Raw genomic sequence first — 14,819 nt, 5'->3', positions numbered from 1 at the left:
AGGAGCAGGAGCAGGAGCAGGAGCAGGAGCAGGAGCAGGAGCAGGAGCAGGAGCAGGAGCAGGAGCAGGAGCAGGAGCAGGAGCAGGAGCAGGAGCAGGAGCAGGAGCAGGAGCAGGAGCAGGAGCAGGAGCAGGAGTTAGCTTGAAATATTGGTACAAGGGTTCAGACCAGTCCAGCCTCTTGCAGTTTTCCTCGGAGGGTCTCGGTGTCTTCAACGCAGTCAACATGCTGCTTGACCTTCGCTGGGCTGACCGCTGAAATCAGATCGCCTCTACTGCTTCTACCTCCCCACTCCCTCTTCTCTCCCTCTCTCCTTCTCTTTTTTCGCATGCCCCTCTTCTGCCCTTGTCCCTGTCCCTGCTCCTCCTGCTCCTGCTCCACCTGCTCCTGCTCCTCCTGCTCCTCCCCCTGTTCGACGGATCTTCCTTGGTGTGACCCCTCTCCTCTCATCGTCTTCCTCTGCAACCTCCTCCTCCTCCTCCCCTCTAACTTCTCACTCGTGCGCATTGTAGACGAGGGTTCGCTGGATCACTCGCGGAAGCGCCTCGATGAGGATGCTCCTGGCCTTCCCTCCGAGGATCGATCGACTGCATGGAAACGAATGAGAAAGGAAACCTGTCAAGGTCTATCCTCCTCCTTCCTCCTTCCTTTCCTCCCTTCGCACCCTCCTTTCCAGGAACTCCCTCCTCCTCCTCCCATCTAAGTCTCACCTCTAGTCTCCCTTCCCTTTCTCCTCCTCACATCCTCTCGACCTCCTCCCTCCTCCTCTTCCACCCCACCTCCTCCTCGCGTCTCACCCTGCAGCAGGAAGAGCAACGGTGAATCGAGCCTCCACGAAATCAGGAGAGATGAGAACGTTAGTCCTTTCCAGAACCTTGCAAACATCAGACTCCTCCTCCTCCTCCTCGTTCTTCTCCTCCTCCTCGTTCTTCTCCTCCTCCTCGTTCTTCTCCTCACCTTCTGTCCAGGACACTCCATCTGCAAGTCTCCTCCCTTGGGGCCACTCCACCCCTGACTCGCCGCCGCCTGGTTCAGCCCCTGCTCGCTTACAACCGCGCAGAAGGACCGCGCAAGAAAGTCGCACAACCCGATCCTCCTCGCCTCCTTGTCGAACAGACCGGCAGGGAACTTGGCGGCACTCTGGGCCACCCGGACGTGGCAGCGGGAAGGAGGAGCGTACGAGTCAGACTGGATGTGATCGAAGGTTAAGGTGAAGACATCGTCGAAACTCCAGGAGCCTTTGAGGTCATGGTATGCCTTGTATCCTGCTCCGTCCAGCCTCCGCAGCAGAGCGTCGAGGTCCCTGCTAGAACGCCCGCCCGATGGCTCAGCTTGCATGTAGTCGTTCCTCTCGCGGTCGTCCCTTCCCGCCTCCTCCCCATGTTCTCTGCTCCTCCCTCCTCCGTACATCTGGCATGATCGTCAGTGTTGCTCGCTCCTACAAGGCAACGGTTACCTGCTTGTAATACCATCCTCTCCCTCTCCCTCCTCCTCCTCCTCCTCCTCCTCCTCCTCCTCCTCCATAGCCTCTGTTGTATCCTCTGGAACCTCCCGCTCCTCTCATGATGGAATGTCCGACAGCAGATGATGAATCCACGAAGGTCAAGATTGAAATGCAAACAAGGCCAAACTTGTGAATCTGAAAAAGAATTCCTTGAGCAAACACTCATCCAACACGTCACGGATCTTTCACACCAAGATCAAGAAGGTAAAACATATGATCGATCACAACAATTCTGCTTCTTTGTTAATTTCCATCACAGTTTTCCACATCTTGTCTACCAGGCTCACATCGTATTCCTGTCGTAAAGTCCTTCTCATTGCATCCTCCATCTGATTTCCCTCTTCCTCTCCATCTACCTGCCTCATCATGACTCAATGGCCCTGATTTCAATCTTATGAACATAATTCCTTCATTGCTGCTTGCTTCTCTCCTTCGATCCTCCCGCTCCCGCTCCTGTTCCTGTTCCTGCTCCACCCCCAGCCCCCCTCTCCTCCCCCTCCTCCTTCCTGCTCCTGCGCCTGCGCCTGCTCCTGCGCCTGCGCCTGCTCCTGCGCCTGCTCCTGCTCCTGCTCCTGCTCCTGCTCCTGCTCCTGCTCCTGTTCCTGCTCCACCCCCAGCCCCCCTCTCCTCCCCCTCCTCCTTCCTGCTCCTGCGCCTGCTCCTGCTCCTGCTCCTGCTCCTGCTCCTGCTCCTGCTCCTGCCCCTGCGCCTGCGCCTGCCCCTGCTCCATTTTCCTCTGCACAACCTGTGCGCAGGGCATCCGGCAAGAAGCAAAAAAACAAAAAAACAAATCTAAAAAAGAAAACCGTAAAATTAAAAAAATATAATTGGACTGGTAGGGGTGTTCGGACTACAAAAAAGCTTCAAGGAGGGGGTGGGGTCAACTTCAGCGAAAGGCCAAAGAATGTTCAAGAAACTTCAGCCGACCGAGGTGAAAAGGAGGAGGACGAGGACAAGGACGAGGATAAGGACGAGGACAAGGACGAGGACAAGGACGAGGATAAGGACGAGGACAAGGACGAGGATAAGGACGAGGACGAGGACGAGGACGAGGATAAGGATAAGGACGAGGATAAGGACGAGGACAAGGAGGAGGATAAGGACGAGGACAAGGACGAGGACAAGGACGAGGACAAGGACGAGGATAAGGACGAGGACAAAGACGAGAACGAGGACAAGGACAAGGAGGAAGAGGAGCATGAGTTGAGAACATGGTAGTGTTGGAGGAACAGGCTGTTGAGATGATGTTGAAATTACGAGAGAGGTGATAAGGATGAAACAGATGACAACGATCTTGTTAGAAAAATGACGATGACACTTTATTGCAATGGACTTAGCGATTCTGTTCAAATTACAAAGAAGATGATGAAATTTGATCTTGACCATGATGAAATGTTTTAGCTTGATGTGTTTTATTGATGAAGGAGGAGAGCAGCAGCAGCAGCAGCAGCAGCAGCAGCAGCAGCAGCAGGTGGGAATAGAAAACGAGGTGAAGTAAGAGCAGACGCGAAAGTGGTGCAAGTAAGTAGGAACAGGTGAAGGAGTTGAGCATCTTTGCAGAGGTGAGAAAGAACTACAGAAGAGAATGGATGAAGGTTAGAGGACGGCAGCGCAAGGGAGGGAGGGAGCGAGGAAAGAGGAGGAGCGAGGGAGGGAGCGAGGGAGGGGGAAAGGAGAGATCATGTTTATTCTATTTCTCCCCATCATCTTTCTGACTTTTGGTCTGTTAGAAACTGATCTCGACCTACTCCAACGACAAGCTGCTGAGAGGACACTTTTCGTTCTCAACACATCAGAAGTTCTGGTGAAGAGATAGTCAGCAGTCGAGCAAGAACCATCTTGATCTTTGCTTGACATGACATGATTCACGAATGAAGCTTGTTTCATTGGGAGATTTCCTTTTTTACATCCTATCCACATGGTTCAGAACTGACTTCGGACATCAGCTCCGAAAAGAATACAACGACGATCTGAGAGACATGCAATCTGTTGCTGTTTGTTCGAACCAATCACTTCTTCCCTGACTTCTTCTTCTTGGACGAGGGCTTGGCCGCAGGAGCGGCACTCTTCCCAGTTTTGTCGTAAACTAGCGCGTCATCAAGACCATACCTGAGAGTGCAACTCGTCAACGAGGAGGCAGGGGGGTGGGGTGGGGAACTGACAGGAGGAGGGCGACGGTTGCACAAGTGACGATGCTTCGCTTCTCTTCCTCCTGCGCCTGCTGATCCTCGTCCACCTCCATGCTAACAGCTGCATGATCGTGCTCCTTGCCGTCAGCTTGCGACTCCTTCACCTCCGTCTCCTCCAGGGTCGAGAATCGAGCCCTGCGTCGAGATGAGGACACGGAAAAGAGGGAGAAACGTAGATGAGAGCCGGCGAGTGTGAAAAGGGGGAGAGGGGAGGTGGGGAGGAGCGAGCGAGCGAGCGAGCGAGGGAAAAGGCGCAGCACGCGGCTCACCTGGGGATGTGGGAAAACCAAGGATGCAACCAGCAGGAGTTGACTAGCTTTGACGTCAGATGCATCGACGAAAGAAGGGGAAGGGGATGGGCAAGTAGGGAGAGGAAAAGCAGGGAGGAGGAGGAGGGAGAGGAGAGGAGAGGAAGGGAGTGGAGGGGAAGGTGGGGGGAGCGGATGGAGGCAGACTGACCTGACTCGATGAGCAGCTCTATGATAGGCTCCATCTCTTGAGCACTCGCCGCATCCCTGAGCTGCGAGGTGAAGACTCGTGAGCTGCCGCATGCTCTCGAGCACAAGAAGAGCTCACCGTCGCCATCCACTCCCTCCTTGACAAGTCGCCGAAGCTCAGCTCGCCGCCATGCAGCTCCGAGATCGCCTGCGAAGTGAGTCAGCAGGAGGGAGAGGAGGAGGATCGAGGACCATGTGGATAGTCAGCGCATCTCCTTTGAGCTTGCGGAGATTCTCACAGATATGAATCTGCAGCTATTCAGAGGTTGAAAACTCCTCGAGCTGGTCTGACCTTTCCCGCTTCCTCTGTACAAATCTCCGCGGGGATAGCGAACACCCTCCTCATCTCCTGCGCATCGGGTCAACCAGACGCTTCCCCTGGCATCCCGACGACATCACACCTGCATCTCACTCCCGTGCGACAGGCCGAAAACTGACTGGTGGAACTTGATCTTGAGAGCGTGCTCGAACTTGGACTTGTTCTCCACAACCAGGAAGTGAGCGGCCTTGGTGCTGATGCTGTCGTGCGTGACTTTGAGCTCTTGCAGGTCAGGATCCTCCTCCTGCGACTTGGATGCTCCTCCTCCCTCCTCCTTCTTGTGCATCGCACGATTGAAGTCATCCCGGTAGGCTTCCAACGACTGCAAGCCGGTCAGCACACATCAGCATCAGCGCCTCTGCCCCACCTCCTTCAGGTTGTTCTCGCGCATGCCGTGGGGGTCGAGGAGCCCTATTAGCTTGTCTACCTCCTCGATGGTCGTGTATGCCCCCCACGAGGACTCCAGCCCGTGCTCCGAGTTGACCCTCTGCACCCAGATCCTGGAGAAGTCGTCGTTGAGCACCCAGTAGCGGTTGAAGAAGCGATCCTGCCCCAGCGGCTCGTCGCGCAGCTTCACGGCCTCGAGCCTCGTCCTCCATATCACGTCGTTGGCCTTCTTGACGGAGACTTCGCCGTCCACCCGCAGCCCTCGCGCGAAGGAGACGCTCTCGTTCATGCGCAGGTGCAGCTTGTCGTCGTAGGTCAGCTCGGGGAGAGGAGGAAGAGGGTTATAGACAGGCAGAGGGGGGAGCTGTGCCTGGATGACTGGAGACTCCATCGAAGGAATGGGGCTGGTGCTTTCAAAGGGGACAGGAGAGCCTGTCTCCGCCGGGAAGCTGATCTCTTTCCTTGGCCACATCTTCCTTCCCTTCCACGGAGCCTCTTTCTTGGAGTTGGAGTTGGGTGCGTCGATGCTAAGGGGAGAGTGGATAGCAGCAGTCTCCTTGTCCTTGTCCTTCCTCTTGGGATCCACAGCAGGGGCAAGGTACTCCTCCGGCACGGGTTTGGACGAGTAGAGCTCCTCGAACTTTGATAGCTGCCATCGCTCCCACTGATTCTTGATCAGCCCGTAGTTCTTCCCTGGGGTCTTGCTCACGAGCACACCCTTCTTCCGCCACATCATGTCGTTGCCGACGTCCTTCCACTTGGAGACAGCGCTGGACCCTCCGAGGGAGATCACCGACCAGTACAGCTCGTAGACAACAAACGTGACGCCCTCGAGGACAAACTTATAACAAGTTGCCTGGTTGTCGTTCTTCATCATGTCAGTCCAGTCCTTCATGAACTCTTCTTCCATTCTCAACTGACCGCATTCTCTCTTTGCCTGCTTGCAGTTCCACGCTTCAGTCACAGTGTTCGGGGCAAGCCCGGGGTAGAAGAATCGCCAGGTATTGCACGAGTCGCACTGGATCCAGTCAACAGGCTCCTCTCCCTTGCGGATCTTCCTCGAGGCTCCTTTCCTACTGCTCGCGTTCATGCTCGCCTTTCTCATCGGGATGACAGTGATCCTGACACTGGAGCCCTTGGAGTTCTTGCCATCAGCCCCCACGTGCCCTCCTTTGGCTCTGTGCTCGCTTTCGCTCGCGTCCTGGTTTGCGCTCGGTGATGACGTGTCAGACTCGCTGTCGTCCTCTAGGGTCATCAGCGTGTCTTCAGGCAACTCACTGTCTTTCTCCGTTTTGATCGTCGACTTGGATGCCTTCGCAGGGGGGCTCCCTCCCAACATGGTCGACTTCATCTCTGCGCTGTACCTCTCTCTGTCCTTCTCCTCCATGTCGACGTACTTGACCTTGTCTGCTGCAGGAAGCTCCGACCACTTCTTTCCGATCAGCTTCGACAGCTCGCCAAACGAGCACGAAGGGTTTTCGAGCTTGACTTGATCTCGCACTGCGTTGCAGTAGTGGAAGAAAGCCGGCTGTGGACGTTTCGGGCCAGCCGGTTGTTTCTGAGAAGGTTTCTTGGCAGGTTTCTTTTCAGATGAGTCGCCTGCTTTCTTCTTGGCACCGTCGGATCCTTTGACATCTTTTTTCGGCTGAGATTGTTTGGCCTTCTTGCCTTGACTTGGGCTGGCGAGCTCACTGGTCTCAAGGCCAGTAGGGGAGTTTCTATTGGAGAAATTAGATTCCTGGTCGTCAGACCCGAGATGAAACGACGACCCCTCATCCTCTGCACCATCGACTTGTGAGAGGCAATGAAAGATGTCCAGCCCGTCTGTCTGTGGTATGCCCCGATGCTGCTTCTTGCCTGACTCCCGCAGACTTTCCTTTCTATCCTCCTCATCGCCGTCGTCGTCGTCGTCGTCGTCGTCAGCATCATCATCGTTCGCATCTTCATCTTCTTCCTCATTGTGATGATTGTCTTCAGCATCGTCATCGTCGTCATCGTCGTCGTCATTATCTCCCTCCTCATCGTTGTCGTGGGCATCATCGCTTTCCTCGGATTCTTCATCATACTCTTCTTCATCATCCTCAGCATCATCATGATCGTCATCTTCAGGGTTTGCGCCCCTATTTGACAGCCCATAGATCGTCTTTCCTCCAACCTGCATCCTTTCCGTGCCCTCTGAGCCGTTCTTGTCAACATACTCGGACTCTGTCGGTTCAGGCTCGTATAAGTTTGCAAGGTTCTCAAAGATTTCAGGGAGTCGGCTCGACGGCTGCGTCCCCAGCACTTGATCCAAGGAGTTGTTGAGCAGAGTCTTCCACTCCTCATGCCACCTGTTCCCGTTCTTCTCCACTGAGTTCACCATCCGACTTGAGAGGTCGTGAATGTACGATCGCCTGATCGCATCGCATGACTTGAAACTGCACTCTCCGCTCGCCAAGCATCCCAACAAGATCCTCGCCGAGGCCCGTATAACTTCAATGGCTTCCAGTGACACGGTCGGCCAAAGACCTGGACCGTACGAACCGTCGGGATCCGAAACCGCGTCTGTCAGAATGTCCTGAAGCTCCATGACTGCACTCTCAACTTCTTCGATCGTGTGCAACGGCAACTCGTCCTTGCGGTCTCCAAATGTCGATTTGCCTTCTCGGCTATCTCTTGCTAGCTGATAGAATTCTTGTCGCTTCTCATACTGGAGAGACGCATGCTTCTCGATGCGCTCGTCGATCATGTTGCGGATCGTGTGCGTCTCCATGGCCAGGTTCATGTTGAAGGAAAGAAGCAGGATTCTGGTATCAAACGGAAGGTCTTCGTACCGCTCGTGCTCCAGAGACAATTGCATCTCATGCAGGCGCAGCTTTGTAGCCAGCTCATCCAGTTCTTCATCCTTGTACTCTTGGCGCACCATTAGCAAGTACTGACGAAACAATTCTGGCCAGGTCAGACTGTTCAACGGCCGTCCACGGAAAGGATGGTCGGCAGCTGGCAAGTCATGATAGATCATGTTCACAAGTTGGACATGTAGGCCATGAAAGACCAGACAGCATTCATCCATGATCGCTTCCGAAAACTCCGACCACGGCATTTTCTTACAACACAACCTCTCCGAGAACATGTTGACAAACTCCCAGATCTCAATGATCGCGCTGGTGTGCTGCTCAGGCAAGGTCGGGCACGGTTTCTCTGACTCCAGGATGTCTTTCCTGTCTGAGGGCTCGACAAAAATCTGCTCCGACCAGTCCTTGATGGGTTTGCTGTCTTCGGGGTTCTCAAACTTCCTGAGGTTCATCAACTCCAGGTCCTCCATCACCGACTGTCTCAATTCAAGAACTTTTGCCAGACGCTGCTGCTCTCTAATTTTCTTCTCCATCTCTCTATAGTTTTCAACCGCGATCCTCCTCTCCTCCTTGGCTTTCTCTATCTCTGCTTGCCTCTTTTCTCGCAGGTCCTTGACGATCTCTTTCTCTTGATCCTTCCTCTTTTGCGCTTCTAGTTTCTGCTTCTCCTTGAGTTCATTCAGGTGATCTTTCTCCTGCTGTTTCTGCTTCAACCTCTCTTTCCTCAATCGCTCTCGTTCCATAAGCCTGGATTTCTTTGCCTCCTCCTTGCGGCGGTTGCGTTCTTCCCTTGATTCTTTCTTGGTGCCCTTGTCCTTATCCTGGCTGTCTCCATCCCTTGATTTCCTACTGTCTGCATCTTTTCCCTTCTTTACATCCTTGAGACTACGAGAGGCTTCAAGGAAGGCACTGCGACGAGCCTTGTGCAGGCTAGAGCCAACATGACAGAGGCTACTCCCAGGCATGCTGTTGATTCTCTCCCTGATCTTCTCGCAGGTCAACCCGAAGAGCGCTGGACCAGGAGGCATCGCCGCCGATTCCCAAGGCCAAGTCGCTTTCGTCTCATCCAGAGCTTGTTTCCACGCATCGTCGGCGTCAGCGGAGGAAAACTCATGTGGAACGGATTGAGGAGACACTACAAACAGCGGTGTGTTCCCCAGGCCAGCACCATCATATCGTATCTCAAAGAAGAAAGTAATCTTGGCAGGATCTTCCTGCGCAGTAACGAGGGTGTGGATTCCCGAATAACCTACAGGGAAGATGTGATTTGCATTCCAGTATCCCTCCACGTCAAAAACGATCGCGCCAAACGAGTAGATGGTGATCTGCCCGAAATCTGTATCAACGCTGAGAGGCATCTTCTGAAGTTGTTCCTCGATGCGGTAACGCAGCCCGAAGCTGCTTGTCGTCACATCAACAACCCCCTGGGAATCCTGGGATAATGACAGTGCGGATTCTGACATTGGCAACGACTCATCCAGGGTCTTGTTTTGGGAATCGCTCTCAGCACCTTCATCTGAGACTGCAAGTCAACATCGCGTCTGCACTTTGATTGATCAGAATTGACTTGCACCTGTCTCTGCCATTCCATCTTGGGCATGCAGGATCCCAAACTTCGATCCTTTGCCACCTGCTGCTGAGTTAGTCAACCATGCCGTGCTGCATCAAGCACATAACAGCGTTACCTTGTTCGGCGGCAGAAGCAAGAGTGCCTTCCGTGTCCCCCTACCAAGTGAGTTTAGGGACTGTGCACTGACAGGAAGACGGCTCAAGCATTCACGCACATTCTGACGATCTCCACTGACATCTCGAGCAAGCATCCGAGATTTTTCATCCTCATTTGGCTCTCGCTTGCCTTCTTCAAAGCATTGAGCTCCTTGTCCCTGATAGAGCTGTCAGAGGGTGCCGCTTATTGAGCACATCACCTTGACGCTCATAACTTTCTTCTGCGGCTGGGAGGCCTCGTCATGGTCTGGGCTTGATTCTTCACGTCTCCCCCCTCTCTCTTTCGCTTCCTCTTCTCAGCATCGCCATTCTCGTTTCCTGCTTGATCCAGGGCCACTTGCTCGCTGTCCTTGTGGCTAGCTTCGGACATTTTACACTGTTAACAACAGATACTTGCCATTTGTGCTTCCCGCGACCTCCCACGAGAGGAACCAAGATCAGGTGTTGTGTGGACCTGAGCACGAAAATTGTTAGCAATCTGCCTCCCATTCCTCTCTGATGAGCAGCTATGATGGCGCGGCCTCGCGTCAGGACGGCGCGGCGGAGCCGAACTCTCAACTAACCAGGGACTACAGGTTCGAGCTACTCTCAAATGCGTGGAGGAATGAAGATCCGCCAGGAACAACACACATGCACGAACAAGATTGCGAAGCATAAAACATTCTGAATTTACAACTTCACCGAATCAACACAAGCCTCACGAGCGCCTTCAGAAGCAAGCATCGGCACGGGGCTACAGCGACAATAATGGCAGCACGAGAGCTGGGGGCGCTTCGCCATGCTGGCGTGCGAGCATGCATGGCGGAGGAGGAGGGCGCGGAGGGCGCGACATGGGCGGCGGGAGCACGGGCAGCCGGGAACGAGAGGAGAAGCTGCCGCCGGCGGAAGGGGGGGGGGAGGAGGACGGGGCGAGGGAGGGGGTGGGGGAGGAAAGAAAGGGTCAGGAGGGGGGGGAGGGGTGGTGGGTAGGAGGAGGGGAGGAGGAGGATGAGGGGAAGTGTTCTCTGCCCTCCTCCATCCCTCATACTCTCTAAAGGACCCCCTTTTGGCGATTTTGATAGAGCAGGGTTGATCTAGGCCATCATATAGAGGATATTTATATTCTAGATCACTAAGTAAGTTGGTAGATCATGGATGCCTATTCGCTGTGTATATGCCACCCCTTGAGCAAAATTATTAACCACCCTCTGAAAGGCAGCAGTTCTTTTTGAGTAAAAAATACGTAAAGTTGAATGAAATTGAGTTATTTTTAGAAGGAAAGTCCTTAAAATCAAGCGAAAAGTTACTTAATTCTAATGCAAAGTCCTTAAAACTCCGAGCCTCCGAGAGGCTTTGCCTACCCCGAGCCCAGCCTAACCCACCGTGCGGAGTTACTGAGTACTACGGTACGGTAGGCCCAGTGACTAGGGGGCCGCCGCCGGCCGGGCCGGGCCGGCCCCGGCGAGCCCGGGAACGGCCGGGCGGCGCCCCCCGCCCCGGCCGCCCGGCCGGGCGGCCGGGCCGCGGAACCGTCCCTAGCGGCCCGGCCCGGCCGCCGCGTACGGTGGCACAGCCTAACCGGGCGGCCCCGCGCCCGGTCACCGGGGCTAGTAGCCGCTGAGCCCCGCGGCCTACGACGGATCGGCGAGTCGGACCGGCGGCGACGGTACCGGGTACCGTCATTACGTTCGCTTGTAGCTTTAGTTAATTCTCGATCCTGTCCTTCTGGTACTAATCATGGACACGGCTCTAATTGCAATTTGTAGTACCGTGGCCCTGTGGCGTGACGCCCGGCCGGCCCGGCGGGCCCGGCGGCCGCCCCGGCAGTCACCGGGCCAGCCTGACTCGTGACTCTCGGACCCGGGCCGCTGGGGCCGGCCCGGCCCGCGGGTCACTGTCACCGGGTGCCGGCCCCGGCCGCCGGGCCGGCAAACCTGCAGGCCGCCCAGTGGCGGCGAGTCGCGCGGGCCCGCGGCCCGCCGGCGTCCGCCGATCCGACTCAGCCCCGGCCCGGCCCTCAGGGGCAGCGGCCGGGCGGCCGCCGGGGGCGGCCGGCCGCCGTTGTCACGGGCGCCAGGTACATTGAGAATGCCATTTATTGATTTCACCAAACTTGACCCTAAATACATCCAAGAATATCTCTCCTTTCTTACAGCTGCTTTCAACCATACCAATCACCGTTACAGTAGTGCACTAGCGCTTCCTACTATGACGCTTTCAAGCTCTTCTCGGTACGCAACTTCCACAGGTACATCCCAGCCTACATGTGGAAGGACATCGTCGAAAAATAAATCCAGCCCCTTCGAGTCCCCAAGAAATTCCTCTAGCAGGAAATCCTCTGCCATCCCTTGGGAAGCCGATGCGAAATCCTGCTCCTCTATTCCCTTGTGCCCGGCGACCAATGATACTGCAATATTCTCTTCTTCCGACTGGCGCCCAAAATCGACAGGTGTAGAGCGCGAAGATGAAGTGGAGGAAGACGGCAAGGAGCTCGACAGGCAATGATGCTCCCCTGATGGAATCTTCAGCGCTGCATCAACCTGCTTTGCTCCACCGTTCTTGGGCTTGCAATAAACTCGCCGAGGACTCTTGCTCCAGTTCTTCGTCACCTTCACCCACTCCGAAAATCTCCTCCGACAGCACTGGACTAGTGTCTCGAAGGACATATCCGTGCCAACCTTGTACAGTAGCTGACGAAGCTTTTCCCAACCTATCCTGAGCTCTGCGAGCTCTTGAGGGTCGTCGGGGTTCTTCCATCGCCTGTTGCAGAACAAGTATCGTGCACCTGTGCGACGATAATATTAGACTCTTGCATGCAAACGGCTGCGCAAAGACGTACCGCTGCCCTTCGCAAAGTCCCTGACTTCTACATCGTTTGGTAGGTTACAGCGATTGCGTATCTTGATGAAGCCTCCTCTCTCTAGCACCTTGTTAAACTCCACTTCCGTGAGCCCAAAGCTCCCCACTGATTGCTCCCGACTTCGGACCACACCAGGGATGCATTCCTTTAGGCCATCATACATGGAAAGATAGCCCTTTCGAGGGATGAAGAGATGATTTAAGGTAGGAGTGATCGTTGAAACCTGAGCTCTTATCAACTTCGAGCAAAAGAGAATGATAGAGATCATCGCTCACCGTCTGCGCAAAGCAGAGACCAACGACCTTGCTCTCTTGAGTAGCTGCCGGTCTTACCATGGAGGCTAGAAGCAGGAAGAAGGGGACCAGGACGCGAAAACTTATTGACAACTCAGATGCCGAAGGTACCGTGACTGCGGGAACTGCCGATGCCAACAGGGATGAAAGGGAGTGATTTCGATCATTCCCGTCGTGTGCCTTCAAAAATAGCCCGCACAATGACCAGATGACCCGGTGCAACGCCGGTGGTTCATACCCTCGTGCCAGGGTTCAAGGGCAGAAGTGAACCGTGACTCGAAGCCGGTATTAGGAATATTCGGAATGCTCGAAAAAAAAGGAAGACACTATTCAACTTTTTACAAATGTGTTTCCGAGCTCCGAGCGGCTCCCGGACGGAGTCCCGGTGAAGTTTCAAGTCCGATGATGCGAATCGGATTCTCATGCCGACTCTCCACTGAGCTGACGAACGCAACCATATAGAGTCATCGTGTCAAGTTTTGACCCTGCCATCATCTGACCCGGCTATAGTTTTGTGTTACGCAGTTTTGTGGAAGTTGTGGTCTGGAGCCTGGTAGTGGGTGCGGAAAGGGGGGTCATACGACGATTTTTAGCTATACCTGAAATCCAATTAGTAATATTTCAGGTTCTTGTCCAAATCCTGTTTATTAATGGCTTTCAAGTTTACTAGGTTAAATTTTCAGTGAAGCCGGGGCACACGCCGGCCCGGACCGTGAACTAGACCTTGGACATATAAGCAGCACTGACTCGTGAGGCTAGGCACTGGGCTTCAAGAACCCGGCCGCCCGGCGGAGGCGCGGCCGCTTCACTGCGGCACGCCGCGTGCGGCGGCCGCTCGAACTCCTAAGTTGAGTCTCTGTGAGAGGCCGGGCCGCGCTCCGATGATGCTGATCGTACTGCTTTTTAACTTAACTTTGAGTAAACGTGAAGATCGGACCAACGTGACGGTTAACTTATTAGTAGTGGAGGGCGCGGCTCGTAGAATCGTCACAACTTGTCACCGATGATTATAAATAGACTGGCTTGCAACTTGCAACTTAATAAATCATCGGGACTCCGTCCGCCGGGGAGCCCTCGGAGCTCGGAGCTCGGAAAAACATTTGTAAAAAGTTCAACAGCCTGCCAGAGTCTTCCTTTTTTTTCGAGCATTCCGAATATTCCTAATACCGGCTTCGAGTCACGGTTTACTTCTGCCCTTGAACCCTGGCACGAGGGTATGAACCACCGGCGTTGCACCGGGTCATCTGGTCATTGTGCGGGATATTTTTGAAGGCACACGACGGGAATGATCGAAATCACTCCCTTTCATCCCTGTTGGCATCGGCAGTTCCCGCAAAAAAAGCATTCTTTCTCCGAAGTACCATCGGCAGATCCCGAAAAAAGGGTCACAAGGAGGTGCTTGTGTAGTAAAACCATGTGCTGACAGACATTGCCCTTCAAGTCACGGTACCTTCGGAATCTTAGTTTCAGTGAGAGACTGTTTCTTTTTTTGTCAAAAATACTCTTGGTATAAAACCTTGCCTGTCTCCCCACATTTGCCATTCAGTTTTCGCGTACTCGTCCCCTTCTTCCTGCTTCTAGCCTCCATGGTAAGACCGGCAGCTACTCAAGAGAGCAAGGTCGTTGGTCTCTGCTTTGCGCAGACGGTGAGCGATGATCTCTATCATTCTCTTTTGCTCGAAGTTGATAAGAGCTCAGGTTTCAACGATCACTCCTACCTTAAATCATCTCTTCATCCCTCGAAAGGGCTATCTTTCCATGTATGATGGCCTAAAGGAATGCATCCCTGGTGTGGTCCGAAGTCGGGAGCAATCAGTGGGGAGCTTTGGGCTCACGGAAGTGGAGTTTAACAAGGTGCTTGAGAGAGGAGGCTTCATCAAGATACGCAATCGCTGTAACCTACCAAACGATGTAGAAGTCAGAGACTTTGCGAAGGGCAGCGGTACGTCTTTGCGCAGCCGTTTGCATGCAAGAGTCTAATATTATCGTCGCACAGGTGCACGATACTTGTTCTGCAACAGGCGATGGAAGAACCCCGACGACCCTCAAGAGCTCGCAGAGCTCAGGATAGGTTGGGAAAAGCTTCGTCAGCTACTGTACAAGGTTGGCACGGATATGTCCTTCGAGACACTAGTCCAGTGCTGTCGGAGGAGATTTTCGGAGTGGGTGAAGGTGACGAAGAACTGGAGCAAGAGTCCTCGGCGAGTTTATTGCAAGCCCAAGAACGGTAG

At 54.3% G+C, this 14,819-nt stretch overlaps 3 protein-coding genes across 3 annotated transcripts; 1 reads left to right on the top strand and 2 right to left on the bottom strand.

Annotated features, from left to right (window-relative positions):
- Nucleotides 1–163: 163 nt before the first annotated feature.
- Nucleotides 164–1,411, bottom strand: GUITHDRAFT_110466 (hypothetical protein; the record flags this gene model as incomplete). Its single annotated transcript, XM_005830591.1, has 4 exons — nt 164–248; nt 499–588; nt 799–875; nt 959–1,411. The coding sequence occupies 4 exons, from the start codon at nt 1,409–1,411 to the stop codon at nt 164–166; spliced, it is 705 nt and encodes a 234-aa protein (XP_005830648.1).
- A 998-nt stretch (nt 1,412–2,409) lies between these two features.
- Nucleotides 2,410–3,313, top strand: GUITHDRAFT_110465 (hypothetical protein; the record flags this gene model as incomplete). The annotated part of the gene is made up of 5 exons (XM_005830590.1): nt 2,410–2,436; nt 2,487–2,719; nt 2,907–2,994; nt 3,041–3,100; nt 3,236–3,313. 5 exons carry the CDS (start codon nt 2,410–2,412, stop codon nt 3,311–3,313), a joined length of 486 nt encoding a protein of 161 aa, XP_005830647.1.
- Nucleotides 3,314–6,242: 2,929 nt separating this feature from the next.
- On the bottom strand, nt 6,243–12,101 carry GUITHDRAFT_73008 (hypothetical protein; the record flags this gene model as incomplete). Its single annotated transcript, XM_005830589.1, has 2 exons — nt 6,243–6,479; nt 11,682–12,101. Coding segments are annotated over 2 exons (657 nt in total), but the record flags the coding sequence as incomplete, so codon positions are not given.
- Between the last annotated feature and the right edge of the window lie 2,718 nt (nt 12,102–14,819).

Source organism: Guillardia theta (assembly GCF_000315625.1).
Source record: "Guillardia theta CCMP2712 unplaced genomic scaffold GUITHscaffold_45, whole genome shotgun sequence".
Classification (NCBI taxonomy): Eukaryota; class Cryptophyceae; order Pyrenomonadales; family Geminigeraceae; genus Guillardia; species Guillardia theta.
This window is presented reverse-complemented; position numbering and strand designations above follow the sequence as displayed.